Raw genomic sequence first — 18225 nt, 5'->3', positions numbered from 1 at the left:
TACCCTGGCTCTGCCCCCCTGCACAGCCTGGGGGCTGGAGGGGCCTCCCCACCCCGGGTGGGGGTCCCCGTGCCCCCCCCAATTTCCCCCAATAAACAGATCAGCTCAAAGTGCCTCCATGTCGGCATCTCCTTCGGGCTGTGGGGCAGGAGCGGGGCCCAGCTGCCGGGGTCTAAATGCATCTTTTAATGGTGCGTGGTCCCCCCAGTCCGTCGGAGATGGTGGTTGCCGGTCCGGGGGGCCGGGGAGGGGGGAAGGTGGTTTTTGGTGAGGGAGAACCTGGCACCAAAGGAAGCCTGAGCAGCCCTGGCCCCGGCGCTGCGCCACCCCCGGGGCTGAGGTAACGGGGGCTGCGGGAGCCCCCAGCGTGGAGAGGGGGCCCTGGGGACAGACCCCCGTCCGCGTCCCCTGGCACGGACGCTGTGCCCCCACCCATGTGGGGGCTTCCCCGGGGTGGGGGTCGCCGCGGCGGTGGCGGTTTGAGGCCTGCGGGCAGTTGCCGGCCGTGCTGCTGTTGGGATGAGGGAGCCGCGGTGGGATGGCTGCCGGGACTGGGGGACACCAGGGGGCGGTGGTGGGGGCACCGAAGGCCGCCTTTGCTGCCGTCCCCTCCGGCTGACCATCCCCTCCGTCCGACCGTCCCCTCCGTCCGACCGTCCTTCGGGAGTGCTGGGTGAGAGAGGCTGGGAAAGGCTGGAGCAAGGCCAGTGCCCGTGGCGGGAGAGCCACCGGCCGGGGAAGGTTAAGGAAGCGGAGGTGCAGAAGCGCGTGGGCGCAGGTGACCCCCCCAAACCAGGCAGGGTGGTGCGCAGAGCTCACCCCGGGGGCAGCCCCCCCGTGTGACCCGGCCCCTGTGCCCCCCCCAAACCCAGTCTGTTACTAGAGATCGGGGCAGGGCTGGGGTGTCTGAAGCGATCAGGGGTTGAAGGAGAGAATGAGGCGGGTCAGGGGGATCTGGGGGGGGTCTGATGGGGTTAGGGGAGGTCTGAGGAGATCCAGGGGGAGTCTGAGTGAATCCACAGAATCTGAGGGGATCGGGGGTCTGTGGGTCAGTAAATGGGGAATTTGGGGAGAGTGGGGGTGTCAGGGGAATGGCGGGTGTTAGAGGGGACCCGTGGGGGGGTCGGAGGCATTTGGGGAGTGCGGGGGGATTGTGTGATTGTGGGAGTCAGGGTAGCTGTAGGGGCCCAGGGTGTTTGGAGGTGTCGGGGGGCGGGGGGCAGTAAGTGGGGTGTTTGGGGCCATCGGGGTGCCCAGAAGGCACGGGGAGTCTTTGGGGAGGTGGGGGTTTTGGGGGGGCACACCTATCCCCGGCGTCCACATCCTGCATAACGCAGCCGAGGGCAGCCCAAGAGCACAGGGCTGGTCAGCTCCTCGTCCCCGTTGGCTTTTCGTGGCCATGCCGGCGGGCAGCACGTGGAGGTTGAGGGGGCCTGTTGAGGCGGCCTTTGGCTTCCCTGGCCTCGCCTCGGGCTGCCGGCAGCCTCTCGCTCCCTCCCAGGTTCCCTCTCCCGGCTCCAGCCGCTGCCGCCTTCCTCACCTTGCGTCACGGGGCCAGGCGGAAACAGTTCGTGGAGGCTCTGTCGCGCGGCTGCTCCCCCTGCTGAGGGGCAGGTGTGGACGGGGGGGGCCGTGGGGCCTATGGAGGGTCCGGGAGAAGTGTGTGGGGCCGTATAGGGTTGTGGGGGGGCTCTGGGGAGCGTGTGGGGTGGGCAACCCACGTCTGTGGGGTCCTGAGAGAGGCCTTATGGGGCCTGGGGCTGTGGGGCTGGTGGGAGACACCTTGTGCGGCTGTATGGGGCGCGGGGCTGTGGGGGGCTGTATGGGGCAGGGCCGGGGAGGGGGATACTGTGGAGGGAATGTATAGGTCAGAAGGGGGATATAGGGCAAGGCTGGGGGGGTACTGCAGGGGGGGTTATGGGGCAGGGCTGGGGGAATGTATAGGGCAGGGCTGTGGGGGTACTGCAGGGGGGATGTATAGGGGCCATGGGGGGTGATCTGGGGGCCCTGAGGCAGGTGGGGGGAGCTGCTCAGTGGGGAGGGGGCTGCCTGGGGCAGGCGGGTGACGGGGGATCAGTGGGGGCCAACGAAGCCTGAGGCGCCTTTTGGGGTGAACTGGGGGCGGCTGACTGGGGGGACACCTTCCCCCAGGAGCCTCCACCCACCCGCAGACCCACTGACCCCCACTCTTCCCCCTCCCCGCAGGACCTCCGCAGCCCCCCCCAACGCCGGTGATGCCGGTGATTTCCCCTCCGCCATGCTCCTCGCCTCCTACGCCGCCTGCGCCCTCCTCCAGGCCGCCTGCCTGGCGCTGGAGCTGGCCGCCTGCCGCTCCCGCCCCCCCCGCCGCCCCTCACCACGCCAACCCGGCCTTCCGCCGCTTCCAGCGTGGCTACTACTGCGTCTACCTGCCGGCACTGGCCACCGACTGGCTGCAGGGACCCTACCTCTACAAACTCTACCAGCACTACCGCTTCCTGGAGGGACAGATCACCATCCTCTACATCTGCGGTTTTGCCTCCAGCGTCCTTTTCCGGTTGGTTTCCTCTTCTTTAGTAGCTCGATTGGGTCGGAAAAAATCCTGCGTCCTCTTTTCCTTGACCTACTTGATTTGTTGTTTGGCCAAACTCTCCCGGGATTATCTGGTGCTGGCGGCAGGGAGGGTTTTAGGGGGCTTGTCCACGGCATTGCTCTTCTCTGCCTTTGAGGCGTAGTACGTCCAGGAGCACGTGGAGCGGTACGATTTTCCGACCGAGTGGATCACCATCACCTTTTCCCGAGTGGCATTTTGGAACAACGTCATCGCCGTGGGGGCTGGGGGGGTGGCCAATTTCTTCGCCGAGTGGTTGGGGTTGGGCCCGGTGGCCCCGTTCATGGTCTCCACCCCCCTCCTGGTGCTGTCGGGGGTCTTGGCCGTGAAAAATTGGGATGAAAACTAGGGGAAGAAACGAGCTTTCTCCAAAACCTGCGGCGACGGTTTGAAGTGCCTCCTCTCCGACCAGCAGCATCCAGGCTCTGTTTGAAAGAATCACCTACATCTTCATCTTCCTCTGGACACCCATCCTGGATCCCCACAGCGCTCCCTTGGGCATCGTCTTCTCCGGCTTCATGGCCGCCAGCATGCTGGGCTCCTCGCTCTACTGCCTGGCCGTCTCCAAGAGGTACCACCTCCAGCCCGTCCACCTCCTCTCCCTCACCGTCCTCCTGGTTTTCTTCTCCCTCTTCATGCTCACCTTCTCCACCAGCCCCGGCCAGGAGAGCCCCACTGAGTCCTTCCTCGCCTTCCTCCTCATCGAACTCTCCTGCGGGCTCTACTTCCTGGCCATGGGTTTCCTCCGACGGAAAGTGGTGCCGGAGAAGGATCGCCTGGGGGTCATGAACTGGTTTCGCCTCCCCCTGAACTTACTGGCCTGTCTGGGCTTACTGGTTCTCCATGACAGCAACCGTCAGACGGGCACCTGGAGCATGTTTGGCATCTGCGCAGGCGTCGCGCTGCTGGTGCTGCTGGCCTTCGGCCGCCTCTTCGCCCTCAGCCGCCACGACACCGAGCTCCGCCTGCCTGCGCTGCCGGGACAGGCCGATGCTGCCCCCGAGCTGTGGCGGGGTCCCGCGACGGGTGTCACCCCCTGAGGGACTGTGGAGGGGACGTTGGGACACCCTGACCTGCTGCTACAGGGTGAGTGGCCCCCCACGGGTGGCTGATGACCCCCAAAATGGCCTCATCCCCACCACCTCCGTGGTGGCAGGAGGGTCGCAAGCACGCGGGGAGGTGTCTTCTCTCTTTTTTAAAAAACAAACCAAAATGAAGTGTGTTTCTGTAGATCCCCATCCTCCCCCCAGGGTTTTTTGGGGGAACCTGCTCCAGATCTGCCCCCCTGCCCGACACGGGGGTCTGCGCGCATGCAAGTTGCACACTGGAACTTTGTTCCGAGCAGCGTTGTGTGGAGCTGCGCTTGCAGAACTGTTCCTGGTGCGCGGGGGAGTTTCTGCATCCGCCAGCATTTCTGTTGCGCCAACATGTGGCCGTCCCGCTCGACACAGAGCCGCCTCCCAGCGCCTCGTTGCACGACGATCCGCACGCACCCCCTCGCATGCTTCCCCGTGTGCCAGCGCTGCAGTGGGCAGTGATCCCGGCACCTCGCTGCACACCGGCAGCCTTCTTGCGCGCCGGTCCTGCACTCCTGGGGCACAGGCGTCCTTGCACGCCCAATCCCCATTGCACGGGCGTCCTTGCATGCCGTAAAGCTGTTGTGCGCTGGTCCCTGGCCACCAGCACCCGTTGCACGCTCCCTGCAGGCACACCACCAGCCCCCCGTTGCACGGGGGTCCCTGCACATCCACGCCTGTTACACAGGGGTCCTTGCACACCTGTGTCCGTTGCACGGGGGCCCTTGCACACCCATGCCTGTTGCAGGGGGAGGTCCCTGCACGCTGTTAGGGATTTACACACGCTGGCCACCCTAACAGGGGCTGACCCTGGGATCCCGCTGAGAAGGCAGAGTCCCAGGGAAGGTTTCCCATCCCTCTTTGAGGAGTTCTCGGGTGACAGCTCGAGCTGGCTGCCTCCGGAGAGGGACCCCTACCCCCACTCATGACCCCCAATTATACGCGTACCACCCAGCACCCCATCCCCAGGTCCAACCCCGAGGCCGAGCCCTTAATTCTCCCAGAGGGACATCACCTTCCCTTGGCTTCCAGCTCCGGCCTGGGGCTCTTCCCCAGCCTCTCCCTCCACTTACTCCAAACCCCACCCTCAGCACAGCCCCACACACACTCCCCTCCTCCTTCCTCTGACCTCTCTCTTCCTTAATCCTTTCCTCACCTCCACCACACTATACAGAGGGAGCCAGACGCACCACCTCCTCCACTGACTTCCCTGGCCAGGCGGGGACACGGTTGGAAAAATACTTTGGAATACCTGGAGCTGCTCAGCTCTTGCGGCCTAAGGCTTCAACTCCTTCAGCTGCTTCTGCCTCCCTTTTCTCGGGAACCGCTCCCGCGGCGCTGCAGGACAGCAGCTGTCCCCTCCGACAGTCACCATGCCACGCTGGCAAAAGTCAACCTACAGCTTGCAAAACCCCATCCCGTAAAAGCCGTCTGATTTTGGCCCTGCTTGGGGATGTACCCCTTTCTTCCTTATAGAGCAATTCTGTAGTTTCTTTTCCCCACCCGTTTGCCCTTGGCATTTGGGGTTGGCTTCATGCACGAACAGGCTCCCGCAGCGGATGGGACAAGCCGATGGCAGGAGGGCTCGTGCACCCGTCCCAGCTGGGCACGAGGCACCAGTTGCAGACATCGAGAGCCTGGAGCACGTGCTGAGCCCACAGCAAGATGCAGGGCTGCAAGAGGACCTTTTCTTCTGGCTTGTCCTCTCCTCCCAGGCTCCACGGCCAGCCGACTCGACCACATCTGCCTGAGATGACACCACAGCCCTACGACCCCCCCAAACCTGAAGAGAGCACGAGAGCCATCTCTGCTTCACAGCTTCTTCCTGCATAGCGGCAGGGGAAGGGAGAAGGAAAAGGCATCTTGCCGCTTTCCTCCCGGCTCATCCCACCCTGGGAGAGAAGAGACTTTGCAAGGACAGGGGAGAAGAAAAAACTACAGAGTGCCAGGGAGTTAAAAGGAAGGAAAACAGCACTGAATGATAAAGCGGCAGCAGTCCCTCTACCACTACAAACCCACACCACCACACGCACGTACACACGGGAACTTCACGACACCGAACTCCCATTGACTGGCACGTGCACCTCAGTTTGCTGGTCTAGAGATACTGAATGCCTGAAGCACACCAAGGAGAACTGAAAACATCGGCATGGCTTTAATGGGAATCCTCCAACTGGAAAACAGCGGTATCTCCCCGTCTCTGCGTTGGCACGTCCCTGAGTCACGTTCTCACTCCTCCCCTTCAAAGTCGAGGCTCCTAAATAGCTCAACGGGGGAAAAAAGACAAAAAGAGGGAGAGCACCATCAGTGGAAGACCTGCCGGCTGCTGCTGGTTCAACCCTGTTCGTGGGACCACCCCGGCAGTGACGAGCTGGTTTGCATGCCACGGTCCTCACTGCCTGTTCCCAGGGACGGGCCGTTTGCTCGGTACTGCCTGCCGAAGCACGGGAAAACTGTAGGCATGAGCCGTCGCTTGCAGAGGAGCACGGTCACGTTCACATGCAAACCTTTACCTCTTTCCTCCCGGGATTCAGACTGTTTCTGTGTTCATAGTGAGAGCCTTCCACACGCTCGTTTTCAACACTTCCTCCGAGATATTAATCTCGCAAGGATCAGTCCTGCAATAAATATTTTACAGAGCAATCCGTGACTACGGGAACTGATGCCACCAAGTGCGTTAGCATCAGCAAGAGGAACAGCGGGACCCCGAGAATCCAAGCTCAGCATAAGCACAGCAGGTTTTGCTGGATGAGGAGTTTTGCGAGGCAAGCCTGAGAGCTGCAGAGCTACCGCTCCGTGCAAAGGCTCTTGCGGGCGTTTAGCCCTGGAGTGGGCTCCTAAGCCACTGCTGGTACAGATCATGCCTGCAACTCCTCGTTTTTACGTATGAGGATCTCCAGCTACCCTAAAGTCACTGAGGATGCGACTTTTTGGGGTCAGATGGGAGTTGTGCAGCCACTCTGCTTGGAGGCAGAGCCCTGCGATCCCCTCCTGCAGCCCTGCCCGTAGATGTGATTTTCCCACCAAGCTGACTGCTGCTTTCTATGGGACGCTCAAGAAAGATGCAAGTGGAAAAAATTGTGCCAAACACCTTCCAACTAATCTTGCCGGGGGTCCTGGCACTTGGTGGGGCTTTACCTGTCCCTGCTTTGCTTTGGGATATCCAAGTCGCTGGTCTTGCCCAGTTTCAGCAGAACTGAACCGGCAGCAGCAGCAGCTTCCATCATTTTCGGGGACTCCTGACGGAAAAAAGGGACAAATCAAGTTCTCTGTCTTGGATCCAAGTGGAAATAAACTGAACACCCAGCAAAAACATTGCATGCTGCCCTCTCCTTCTGACTCGTGGCACCTTTAGCTATTAGCGCAGCAGGGTAAAGACCTTTCACTCTGAATTTTTTTTGGGGGGGGGGTTAAAAACACTGTTACGAGCCAATCTTTCCATCATCATCATCATCATCTGTTATTATAAATGACTCATTTAAAAAATTATACCTCTATTCAAGTGTTAAGCTCACTGCTCATTCAGGGAAAAAAAGGTTAAGATGTGGGATCCAGGCTATTAGGATCTGTTTCTTTTGAGTTCTGATCTTGCCCCAACATGTAAAGACAAGCTGTGCTAGAAACAGGCAATCTCACAGCCCGAGGGAGATGTCCAGCCCCGAGCGCCCAGCAAGCGTTACCTCTTCTTCATTGGCTTCGTTTTTGGCACCGTCCAACTTCTTCTTCTTGCTCTCTGGCATAAGGTCATCCAGGAAGCTGAGCTCTCGCTTCGAGAAGCAGAAATCCATGGCTTTCCGGACAAATACAAGAGCCAAAACCTGCACGAATAAGAGGGAAGATGCGGTGAGGCCAGAGGTGGTGCTACATCTCACTCCAACGCGGCAAACATCCCTCTGCCGAGTGGCACCGCCTCTTACCATCATGGGAAAGACGATGGCGGCACGGGACACCTTGATGGCCCAGAGCAGGGCGAGGCAGATCAGCTGGATCACGGTGAAGAAGTGCACCTTTCGCAAGGGGACGTGCCGCAGGTAGATGAAATCCGGCTGGTGTTTCGCCGGCATCCAAAACAGCTTCAAGCGATCGAAGAACTGCAAAATCAAAGTGGAAAAGTTGCCACCTTGGGACTGCGGAAAGCTTCTGGCCCTCTTGAGACGTGGAGGGAGTTTTCAGGATCTCGCTTGCCATGAGAAACCGTGGATCCCACTATGCTCCTCCTGGGAGCAGCACCCATTTTCCCTTCGCTCCAGCTAGAAACCAGCTTGCCCGTGAGAGCTGCCCACCCACGTGCAATTATGCCACGTTATTCTATGATTAGCTTGTCTTGGCCCACTGAATCCCCCAGCAAGGATTTCCACCAGTGGTAGAAATTGCCTTCCCTGTGCACTCAACTCCCCCATTTTCACCTAACCAAACACTGGCCTGCCCTAACCTGTGTTTAAACAGGGAGCGCTCAACTTGCCCGGTCCTCCCAGCCCTATAGACCTCCTGTGCCTCCTCCAATCTTTTTCGTACACAAAATATTTTCATTGCTTGCTTTCCGAGAGGTTTTTTTCCCATGCCGCTGCTTTTTTCCTGCTTCTACGGAGATGAAATACCAGGCAGCGGACATGCTGCACGCTGTAAAAAAGTCCGTACCTGAATTTCTCCGAGCGACGACACGCCCATGTAGAGAAAGACGCCGTAAAGCACAGGCATTGGTATAAACTGAAAGAAAGAATGCAATCATTTATTTTTTTAAATTGCATTTTCAGTAGTACCACTCTCTTCTACAGGCACTGCCTCAAATTGCCTACAGCTTTCCAGTTTCCACAGGGTTAGAGACGTGTCGGATTTTAACCAGCAGAGCTTTTGTGCCTGCGAGTGAGCTAACGCTCTGCTTTAGGCTGAACGTTGGAGTTATCTTTCATCAGCAGAATCCTATCTTCCAGAAAGGTTGGAGGAAAACAGGCGACCATGCTACCATATGCCACGTTCTGTGACGGTAGAAAAACCTTTCTCCTTATTCTTGTAGCAACAAGCAAAAGCGACGTGCCTCCTTTTAGCCTAGCGAGGAGATTATCTTGTGGGAGGAACACGCAAGGAAGCCCATGGACATGATTTCAGTGTGTTTAGCTACTGCAACGGCTGTGCTGAGGCATTTGGGGGAGCAAATTGCCATCGATAACGTGCTGAACGGCTGGAAAGCGTAAGCGAGGAGGCTGCTTCCCACTGTGGGTCAAGCCCCAAGGTTTGGGATCACCTCCTCCTCCACTCCACAGCTGCTCGGGCCTGGAGAGAGGGGACTGGTTTTGGGTAACCTCCAAAAAGCTCGTGGCTGTTGGGTGTTTTGCATTTTCCTCTTACCTTTAACACAGAAGTGAAGAAGACAGAGCAGCCCATGAGCACAAAGATCATGGAGCCAGTGACTCTCTGCTCTCGTATCCCCAGAAACTTGGGTTGTTCTCCTGGAGCTGCGCACTCAGACTCGACTTTGAGGCTATTCACGTGGGTGATGGACAGGACGGTGGCAGCCACAAACCAGGGCAGCCCCATCACGGAGCACACCCCGAGCATCACGGCCACCATGAAAAGGTCCAGGTGGTACCCACATCCTTTCTGCGGGAAGCAAAACAAGGAGATGAGCGTCCCACAGCACAAGAGCAAGGACAACGTCGCAAGTCAGGCTCAAACCCCGCTAGAGCGCAAGTCAACTTCTTGAGAATTTAAAACACGCCTCGGAAACAAATAAGGAGGTATCTGCTCTTTGTGCAAGCCCCTTGCATGAAAAGGTGGCAGGAGTTCAGACAAAGTGGATTTGGTTGTGCGATAGCTACTTCTCAAAAGAAAAAAAAAGACCGGGTTTTTTCCTTCATAAAGAAATTTCCACCACTTGCAAGTAGGATGTGACTCTGAGTTATCCCTGGCAGCGCGTCAACACAATTCGATCCCCCATCCACTGCTGACATTTTAAAACAAAACCACGCTTCTCTATTGCTCCAAGATTATTTTGCTCCTCTGAAAGGCTGCTCATCTGAACTCCCTGTCGTTTGCTCCCTGTGTCATCATTAATGCAGGAGAGCATCCTGCCACGCAGCCTGACGTTGTCCCAAACCAATGCCTTCCCAAAGCATTTGGAATAGGAGCTTCTCCCCGTGCCTGCAGCCCGGAGTGGGTTGGGGATGGGCTCATCTCTTGCAGCCCCTTACCTTCAGCCTGTGCTCCTTCCTGTTCACAATAACAGCAGTGATCTGCTGGTCCATGAAGATCAAGATGGTGCAGAGCAGAGCTGGGATGAGCGCAGCCAACACCGTCCACCAAGGGTTGGGTCCTACGGGGTTGATGAACCACCCGCGGTCGTCTCTGGTAGGCTGCAACAAAGCACACACATCAGCATCATCTCCCAGCCCAGCCACCTCACTGGCTTTGCTTTTCCCCTCCATTCCCATGTCAGAGCACCTCCCAGCCCTGGCTTCACGTCACCCTGGGGTTCAGCACTGCCGCTGCCCTCTTTGCAAGCACCTACAGATACTTCTCCTGGAGGTATCTAGTTTTGGGGCTGTCTTCTCCTTTCCCGAAGGAAACAATGCGCTTGGAGGCAGAAGAGGAGATGGTCGCACCACCAGCATCTCCTCCGGACTCAGCCCTGTCCTGCCCCGGCATCACCTTGTGGCATCCCCAAGGGCTGAAACCAGCTCCCTGCCAAAACACCCCGTTACCTTGAACATATGGGGGACGTGGAGCTTCGGTGATGGGATCCCAATCATGAAGTCCATGAGCACCATGACGACGATGGTGAGGAAAACAGCAAAGTCGCTTACTGTGGACCGTACCTGGGGCAAGAAACCAGAGCTGAAGGGGGCGTCGCAAAGGGGGCCACAACATGACATGGAAAAGTGAGGGACGTCAACGCCATTAAGACCGGTTAACAAAACCCCTCCATGCTGAGGACATGCAGCCCAATCCCTTGGTTAGATACCGTTGCTGTGTTTGTGCCTGTGAGATCTGGTGCCAGGCAATACAAAATGTTTAATTAGGTGGAAAAGGGTTGTCTTAATTGAAACCTTAAAAAAAAAAATAAAATTACAAAAGAAGGAAGCAGATGTCTGCCCCGACAGCCACGCTCACAGCTAAAACAGGAATAAGGCACTGAGGCATCATTTGTTCCTCAAAAGGAAGAAATAGTGTCGTTTGCTATGGCAGCTCCTCAGCTGAATCAGCCTTCCCCTTGAGCACATAATGCACAGAAGGTGAAAAAAAGTAACTGTGGAAGACCTGATTTCCCACTGCCTGAGCAAGAGATGGCTCCAGGACAGGTCGCCAGGCAGGTGGGAAATGCTACGATCCTTTTGCGCTCATGGAAATGAGTGAGGGACATCCACGCTGATGGAGAGCTTGGCCTTCAAGGTCAACGTTTCCCAGCTCGACCGAGTGGTGGCAAATACTGCTTAGTGCTCCAGGAAAGCCATTTTGGGAAATGAGCGTGGAGACTGCTGCTGGCCACCGTCTTCTACCTACTCTGGTTGGGAAGTATCGGCTGGTCTTAAACTTCTTCAGTAAGCTCGACAGCACAAAGGTGGAGAAGAAGAGGATGCAGCACCAGAAGAGGACGTCAGGTGTGTAGGGGCCATTGGGTCCACAGGCAGGTCCTTGAAACTCTCCATGCAAATACCGACATTCCTGGAGAAACAGAGCATCAGGACACAAAGGCAGTGCACATGTGGCAAGGAAACCTTGCATAACGAGGGGGTTATTTCTGCTGCCGGTCAGAAATATTGTCCTGCCACCGCGTTGAGGAGGCGGACAGTTATTACCCACGATGTTGGGCACAAGGTGGACTGGACAAGGTGGACTCTCCTTCCCAGGACCAAGCGGGTTAAAACCACCCATTAGATTTAAGCAATGACTTTTCAGAGCAGCACTAGCACAGCTGGAAGCCCATCACCACCTGAAGGGCTCCGACTTGTGCACCACGCGAATGCCCCCGGACCCCGTGGCCGCGGCACGAGGAAGCAGTGGCTCGGGGCACTTACGGTCACCGTGAGGTTTTCCCAGGCGATGCCAGACACGTTGATCTTGTTGCTCTCCCAGAAACGCAGGGTTTCATTGCTGGGATGCGTCGGTGCCTCACACTTACAGCTGGGAGGAGAGAAGCCAAGACACGGGTAAGGGAGAGGCGATGCAGGTGCAGCCCTGAGCTCCTGCCAAGGGGCAGGGGCGTTTTAGGAGGAAAAAACCCACTAGTCGATGGTGAGGAAGTCGAGCTGGCTGTGCATGTGCACAGGGTAGGTCTCCCGCAGGTGACTCAGCTTCTCTAGAGCCTCGTAGATGAAGATGAGGCAGATGAGGGAGGCGAAGGCTTCTTCGGTGAAGCGGGTGATGTAGCACACCAAAGAGCTGGCGTCGGTGGCCACCAGCACGATGCAGAAGAAGGCGGTCCACAGCCCGATGCATGCCCGCAGAGAGAGATAGGAGAGCGTGTACTCCCTGGGAAACCAAAATAAAACCAAGGGTGGAAAGGCCAGCAAGAGGCTCCAAGTTGGGGCTTAATGATAAATTTAAATTGCAATAAGGGTGGTTCATCTCACATCGAAGTCATCACAGCAGAAGGACTGTCATGGAAAATACCCATTTCACATGAAAAACTCCTACTTTTTCAATGAAATCATCCAAACTCACAACATTTCAGCAGTAGACTATTTGGCTACTTGAGCAAACTGTATTTCCACTTCCAGCAACAATCAGGCTAAAAAGTGCCTTGTTTTGTACTCAGAGGGAAGCAAATCTTCCCCCATTCCCAAACCAGAGTGATTTGTCTCCTCTTCCTTGTGCAGCCCATCTTGGGCATCCACATCCTTGTGGTTTCTCCTCCTCCAGCTGCTTCGCTTTAAGCCTAAAACCCCCAAATGACCCCATCCATCCTTCAGAGAGCCAGGGCTCTCGCACCATCACATACTAAAGCAGCAGCGTGCAGCATCTGTGACACACAAGACAACTTCAATCGAACAACTGCCGCTGAGAGAAATGAAAGACAAACATCTTTTCTCCATCCCCGCTGCCTTCTGAAGGCTCTCACAGCACCCGGCCGCAGCAACCAGCCTTACTTGCAGAATTTGTAGAGGATCTTCTCAAAGACGAGCACGGGTCCGGTGCTGCCGAGGATGGTGAGAGGTTGGCCAGCAAAGAGGGAAAACACCACGCCGGTCATGGAGGCGCCCAGCAGCGACTCCATGGCACTCTGTCCGGGGAAGAGAGGCAGCAGTGAGTACAGAAAGCATTAGGGGGAAAAAAAACCCAGAGCAAACTCACTGCAGCAAGGACTTTTGCATGAGTTTTATCCTCCCCCGTGCCACCCAACAGAGAGAGCTGCTCACTATGTGGCCATCGGTCGCCTCCCCCAGCAGTCCCCCGAAGGTGATGACAGGGGACATGCAGGCACAGTAGAGGAAGAGGAAGGACGCCAGACACTGCAGCCTCAGACCATCCCGGAAGTCGCTCCAGAACCACGGGGCTTTTCGCTTCACATCCAGGATCAAACCTCCAAAGAGCCTGGAAGAAGGACAAAATAGAGACTGTTCTCCTGCAAGACCACATGGACTTTTCTTGGCTGCAGAAGGGCAATCACAAGCATGGAGTAATTTTCAGTGCTGAAAAGAAGCCGTCTCCTTCTCCCTTTTTACACCCACTAGAAACTGAGGCACGCCAAAATGCCCTCCAACAACAAAAATAAAAAGAAGAAAAAAGAAAAAACAAGACCTAACCTGAGAGCCCATCCCCTCTTATTGCAACACTCCCTTGCTCTGAGAAGCAGCAGAGCTCTACCTGGAGGTATTTGCACATCTGCTTCCACCCCAAATCAAGAAAACCTGTGTGCAATGATGCTGTGGCTGAGCCCAGCTGCCCACATCTCCCACCTGCCCAGCCCAGGGACCCAGATGGGCATGTGGAGCCCCTTCACTGAACCAAAAAACCCCAAAAACCTGCTCAAAGGCAAGGTGCATGCTCAGATTTGGGAGGCAAGCAGAAAAAAAACACCCCAAACTATCAAAGCTTGCACCTTCCCGTCCGCTCCAGTTCAGGACCGCTGTGCTTCTCTGGCTCACTCTCAGAAGCACTGTCATCGAGAGCTCCTGGCATCTTCCTTTTTTCCTGTTCAAATGGAAATAAGAAAGACAGCTATTTGTAACCACTGGCTTGTTTTGCTTCTGGTCTGGCCATGTGACTGTGTCAAACAGGGACCTGGTGAATCTGGACCCCTGAACAGCATCCCCAGCTGCCTGCTGTCCTGCCCGTCCCCCTCGCACCTCCCTCCACCGCAGCACCCACCTGCGAAGGGACGTTTTTCGGGGGCTCGATTCGGATCGATGGATCCCACTCTCCAGGCGGCAAGACCGTGACCTGATCCAGAAACTCATCGATGCCGGCCACGAGGTCAGCCCGGTTCTTGGCTTTATAGGCGACGTCATGGAAAACCTGCCCGTAGGAGACAACCTGCTCAGAGGACAACCCATCTCGCATGCCCTAAGCAGTGCAATAAGCACTTGGCTAAACGCAAGATAATTTCCCCCAAATTTCCTGCTGGCAATGGCAGGAAGTATTCCCCCAAAAGGAAAAATCTGTCCATCGTGTTCCTTGTAATCCTCTCCTCCACGAGGCCCCCCATCCCCCATGGCACACCGCAGCCTGTTGCTTAAAGAGGACAAGTTTTACTGGCCCTGGCAATGCCACCACTGGGGACAGCGTGCTGGGGACCCCGGGGAGAAGGACGAGGTGCAGGATGCACCCCGGGTGGGATTTCAGCCTCCAGGATGTGGGGGGATGCAAACGTGCGTGTTTGCTTTGGGGTGCGAACGAAGGGTGGGCTATTTGGAGAGCTGCCGGCAGCGGGGACAGCAAACGCTCTTCCTCACTACTACAGAGACAGGGAGAGGTAAAGAAAGCCAAAAATGACCCAGAGATATCCCTTCTCACGTCGCACCTCATCCGTCATGATAGTAGCCATGGACCTGCCGATCTCATGGTACTGATGGGCTTTTCCTTCTGGTCCAAGCAAAACAAACAGGAACCTGGGCAAGACAAACAAAAGGAGAGAGACGAACGTGTCATGGCTCAAAGAGCACCCAAGGAAATCCCTGGCAGCTCCCAGCCCAGAGCACGGCTCGAGAGGGGACACGGAGGCTCACCGACTCCGGTGATGAATTGGAAATTCATCAAAACCCATCGCAAATTTCATTTTGGGGCCAACTCTCATTCACGTTGGCCAATGGGTTTAAAAGCTACAGCAGGGAAGGGGGAAATGAAGGCAAGGAGACGTGGCTGGCAGAAACGTGCTGGCTCCCGCTGGCCTTGTTCCCTTGGGATGCCAAACTGATGCATGCCATCTGATGTTTTGTTGGGGGGGGTTGAAATAAAAACTTTGTGCTTCTCGTTCAGACCTTGTTGGGATGGGAACTTCCGTCATGCCCGAGAGGAGGACAGCCGGGGTCAGGCGGACAAATGCCACGATGGGCTGGCGAAGGAAATCCAGCTCTCCTACGAGCACGTTGGACGCTTCAGCCCCGCTGGGAATTTTCTTCATGAAGTGCAGCTCCGCCTGGGCACGACAAGCCATTTTCAGGCAATTACCCCAAAAGCAAAGCCCACAGCACCCTGCAGCTCCCTCTGCAGCCAAGGTTGCAACAGCAAATTCGGCCCTGAAGGCCTAAGAAAGCTATGAGTGTCTCACCTTGCTTAAATCCGTTGTGCTGGTCTCATGGTTCACCCCATTTTTAGCTTCCACAGTGGTGGGAGAAGGATGAGGGGTAAGTGTTTGAGCTGGTAGAAAAAAGAAAGACACTCAGAAAGACGGACAAGGAGCAATTGGGATGCTTCTCCTTTGCTAGGACAAACCTAATGGGGCCAAAGCCCTGCAGAAACCCTCATCTGCTGCCAAAGCCCTGCAGAAACCTTCACCGGGTGCCAAAGCCCTGCAGGAACCCTCACCTGGCTTGTCGAGGAGGTGCAGGTCCGACCCCTTCTTGCTCACATCAGCAAACGAGCGGAGAAGGTTGTTTCTTTTCTTCTCGTTCTGATGGTGGTGCTTCTTCAAAAGAACTTCTCCAATTTTTGCCCGCGTGCGCTCGTCAAACTCCGTGAGCTGTTCTTGCTGGCCCAGGATCAGATCTGAGCATGGCACAGGAAAATGAGGCAGGGTTTGATCTGGGAAGGAAGGGCACAGCGGCGAGCCAAGCTCGACTGTTCCCGGAGGGACGCGGCACCCACAGTACCTGTGATCTCTTCGATGCTGTTGGCACTAATGTCCAGCAGCACCGTGCCATTGATGATGCAGCTCCTCAGCTCAAAGAGGCTGTGCAAGGACAGCGTGGCCACATAGGGCTTGCTCCAGCGCTCGCCGCCGTCTTCCACGTCCTCCTCAAACTTCAGCCACCTGCGGACATCGGGTGCTGTCAGCCCCATTGCAAGGAAACAGCCCCAGCTCTCCAACCCCTTTAACAGAGCTACAGGTAGCAAGAGGAGACGGCTCCTCACATCAGCACCTACAGCTGCAAAAGCTTTGCGTCCTGAGGAGTGGAAAACAGAGACCGCGGGCTCTGCCGGCGTGCAGGAACTTCTCTCCCACTGCAGCCAGCAGCAGGGATTTACCTTGCCGTTTCCTTCCACTCGGCATCTTCGCCCTCTTTCACGCAGATCTCATCCAGCTCAGTGAACAAGGCGTGAGGGACATGCTGCTCGTCCTCCTTGGTCCTGAGGATGAACTGCACCCGCTGGGACGGGGTGCCTGGGGGCAGAACACAGAGACCCGTCCCGTTACCACGCTCGAATATGGCCCATCACGCTCACGTGCAAAGCGGGCATCAGATCGGCACCAGTTCAGCCACAAATATTGGGCCGGCCCCTCTCCCCTGGCTCTGTTGGGGCTTGCACAGAGCCACGGAGAAGGAGAAGCATCTATTCCACCCCTGCACAAGGATGGGCAGCTTTCCTTCCCCACATTTCCATTTTTAAAGCAGGCATCCCGCTGAGGAAGATGAGCCTAAATCCATTATACATTTAACTACCTCAAAAAAAAAAGATGAAAGTTTTGAAAAAGAGGGTCTTGTTAAATAATGCCACTTTCCCTCGGAAGAACAGCAAGTCACTCAAACTAGCCACATGGACCTGCTTGCAGAAGACCCCAGCGCCCATGTAGCCCCAAGGAGTTTAGTGAACGTGGTGGCGGGACTTACAGTGGTAGCCCTGCTCCGTCGGGGCACAGTCCTCCTCCTGTTCCCGATGCTTCTGCTTGTGGGGTCGGTGATGCCGGTGGCATTGCCCCACCAGCGGCATCTGCACGCCGGCGTACAGGGTCCGGTGGCCTGCAAAAAAGCAGCATTTGCATCGCTCACGATATTGGGGAGATGGATGACGCAGACACCACGGTTAAATCAGTGCAGCCGTCCCAGGAGGAAACACCAATTTTGTTTTCACTGGATCCCTGCATGTCACAGACCTCTCCTTTTTTCCAAGCCTGTTTTACTCGGACTTTGCAACAACAGAGCAACAACAAGTGATGGCTCCCCCAAAAGTGCCCTGAAAGCATCCAACCTCTTCTCAAATTCCAGCTTGGGCTGGCCAACACTCAGCCTTGCTCATTAAGCAGTGACAGAAGGGAATTCTTTTTAAAATCTTTGTATGGCACAAGGCGACAAGAGAAGATCCAATCAGTCCCATGATAAGGAACTCCAGAAGAAAAGAAGAAAAGCACAGCCTCGCGCCTGCAGCTGTCCAATTATTCTCCAGACCTCTCCAAGCCAGGAGCAGCCTCTGCGAGTAAACAAGCCGTGAATTATCCAGCCCCATGGCTAAAGCTCACACCGTGACCTCCGCGGGGGCTTTTCCCCTCTGTTGAAAAGCCGTAATATTAAAACACGTGAAAATAACTGTGCTGCTTTATTAAGAAGCACGGCACGTTTTGCTGCACATGATGTCACACCGAGTGGGGGACGTTGTAGGGACTTTGTGCAACGGGAAAAGGCGCTGGGCTGGTGGCCCCTCTACCAGCATCTCAGCAGAGACTCACCTTCCAACTCCTCCTTCTCATAGTGAATCTTGGCACCGTTGCTCCTTCTCCCCTGGTCAATCAGTGCCTCCTCGTCATGCCTCTGTTTAGCAATGAGAAGAAGGTAAAAGTTGGGGCTGGGCGTCTAGAGCTCCCTTACGTCCTGCCGGCAAGTCTCCTTCTCTCTTAGACACCGTTTTGCCTCCGTGCTGCGACCAGGGATGCTAAACCTGCCCCTGGCAGCCCTCCCCAGTGCAAAGCATCTCCCCCTGCCCATCCTTCTGCCCTCCAGGGAAATGCCAATGGGATTTCGGGGAGAGTTTTCCCCCTGTTTGGGGGATGCTCAGCCCTTCGGCTGTGCTACCTGTAACTCTTCCAGAAGTGTCATTTTGTAAGCCCCGTTCTGGTTCATCCTCACGTCGGTCACCGGTTTGGGGGGATAATTGAACCTCCAGATCAATCAGGGGGCCAGAGTCCCCCGGGACACCTGGACAGCTCTCACCGAGAGGAGCTCAGCAGCACCCAGTGTGCACCAACTCCAG

General features: G+C 56.3%; 1 protein-coding gene and 1 pseudogene across 2 annotated transcripts; one reads left to right on the top strand and one right to left on the bottom strand.

The window, feature by feature from the left end:
- The first annotated feature begins 2257 nt into the window (after window positions 1-2257).
- Window positions 2258-3630, top strand: LOC132320331 (molybdate-anion transporter-like; annotated as a pseudogene).
- A 1202-nt stretch (window positions 3631-4832) lies between these two features.
- Window positions 4833-17792, bottom strand: LOC132320368 (electroneutral sodium bicarbonate exchanger 1-like). 2 transcript variants are annotated; one of them, XM_059832651.1, is made up of 23 exons: window positions 17705-17777; window positions 16872-17000; window positions 16288-16423; window positions 15912-16072; window positions 15628-15807; window positions 15371-15459; window positions 15081-15238; window positions 14624-14711; window positions 13972-14118; window positions 13703-13794; window positions 13020-13194; window positions 12750-12883; window positions 11887-12132; window positions 11679-11784; window positions 11164-11325; window positions 10365-10478; window positions 9855-10016; window positions 9013-9264; window positions 8305-8373; window positions 7584-7757; window positions 7347-7484; window positions 6805-6905; window positions 6197-6284 (listed from the first exon to the last, which is right to left on the bottom strand). In XM_059832651.1, the coding sequence occupies exons 2-23, from the start codon at window positions 16969-16971 to the stop codon at window positions 6197-6199; spliced, it is 3072 nt and encodes a 1023-aa protein (XP_059688634.1). In that variant the 5' UTR covers window positions 16972-17000; window positions 17705-17777. The 2 variants fall into 2 exon arrangements, with proteins under 2 accessions (XP_059688635.1, XP_059688634.1); XM_059832652.1 differs by lacking the exons at window positions 6197-6284; window positions 6805-6905 and adding an exon at window positions 4833-4859 and having other exon boundaries at window positions 16288-16460; window positions 16897-17000; window positions 17705-17792.
- Window positions 17793-18225: the final 433 nt, after the last annotated feature.

Source organism: Gavia stellata, chromosome 35 (genome assembly GCF_030936135.1).
Source record: "Gavia stellata isolate bGavSte3 chromosome 35, bGavSte3.hap2, whole genome shotgun sequence".
NCBI lineage: Eukaryota > Metazoa > Chordata > Aves > Gaviiformes > Gaviidae > Gavia > Gavia stellata.
This window is presented reverse-complemented; position numbering and strand designations above follow the sequence as displayed.

What these genes read in the sequence shown, in the direction of transcription:
- LOC132320368 (XM_059832651.1), bottom strand. Translation starts at nt 16,971, where the DNA reads ATGCCGCTGGTGGGGCAATGCCACCGGCATCACCGACCCCACAAGCAG. An exon ending in GACTTCCTCACCATCGACTA is followed by an intron (nt 11,785 to 11,886) that starts GTGGGTTTTTTC and finishes CTCTCCTCCCAG; the next exon opens with CTGTAAGTGTGAGGCACCGA. An exon ending in ACGAAGCCAATGAAGAAGAG is followed by an intron (nt 6,906 to 7,346) that starts GTAACGCTTGCT and finishes TTTTTCCGTCAG; the next exon opens with GAGTCCCCGAAAATGATGGA.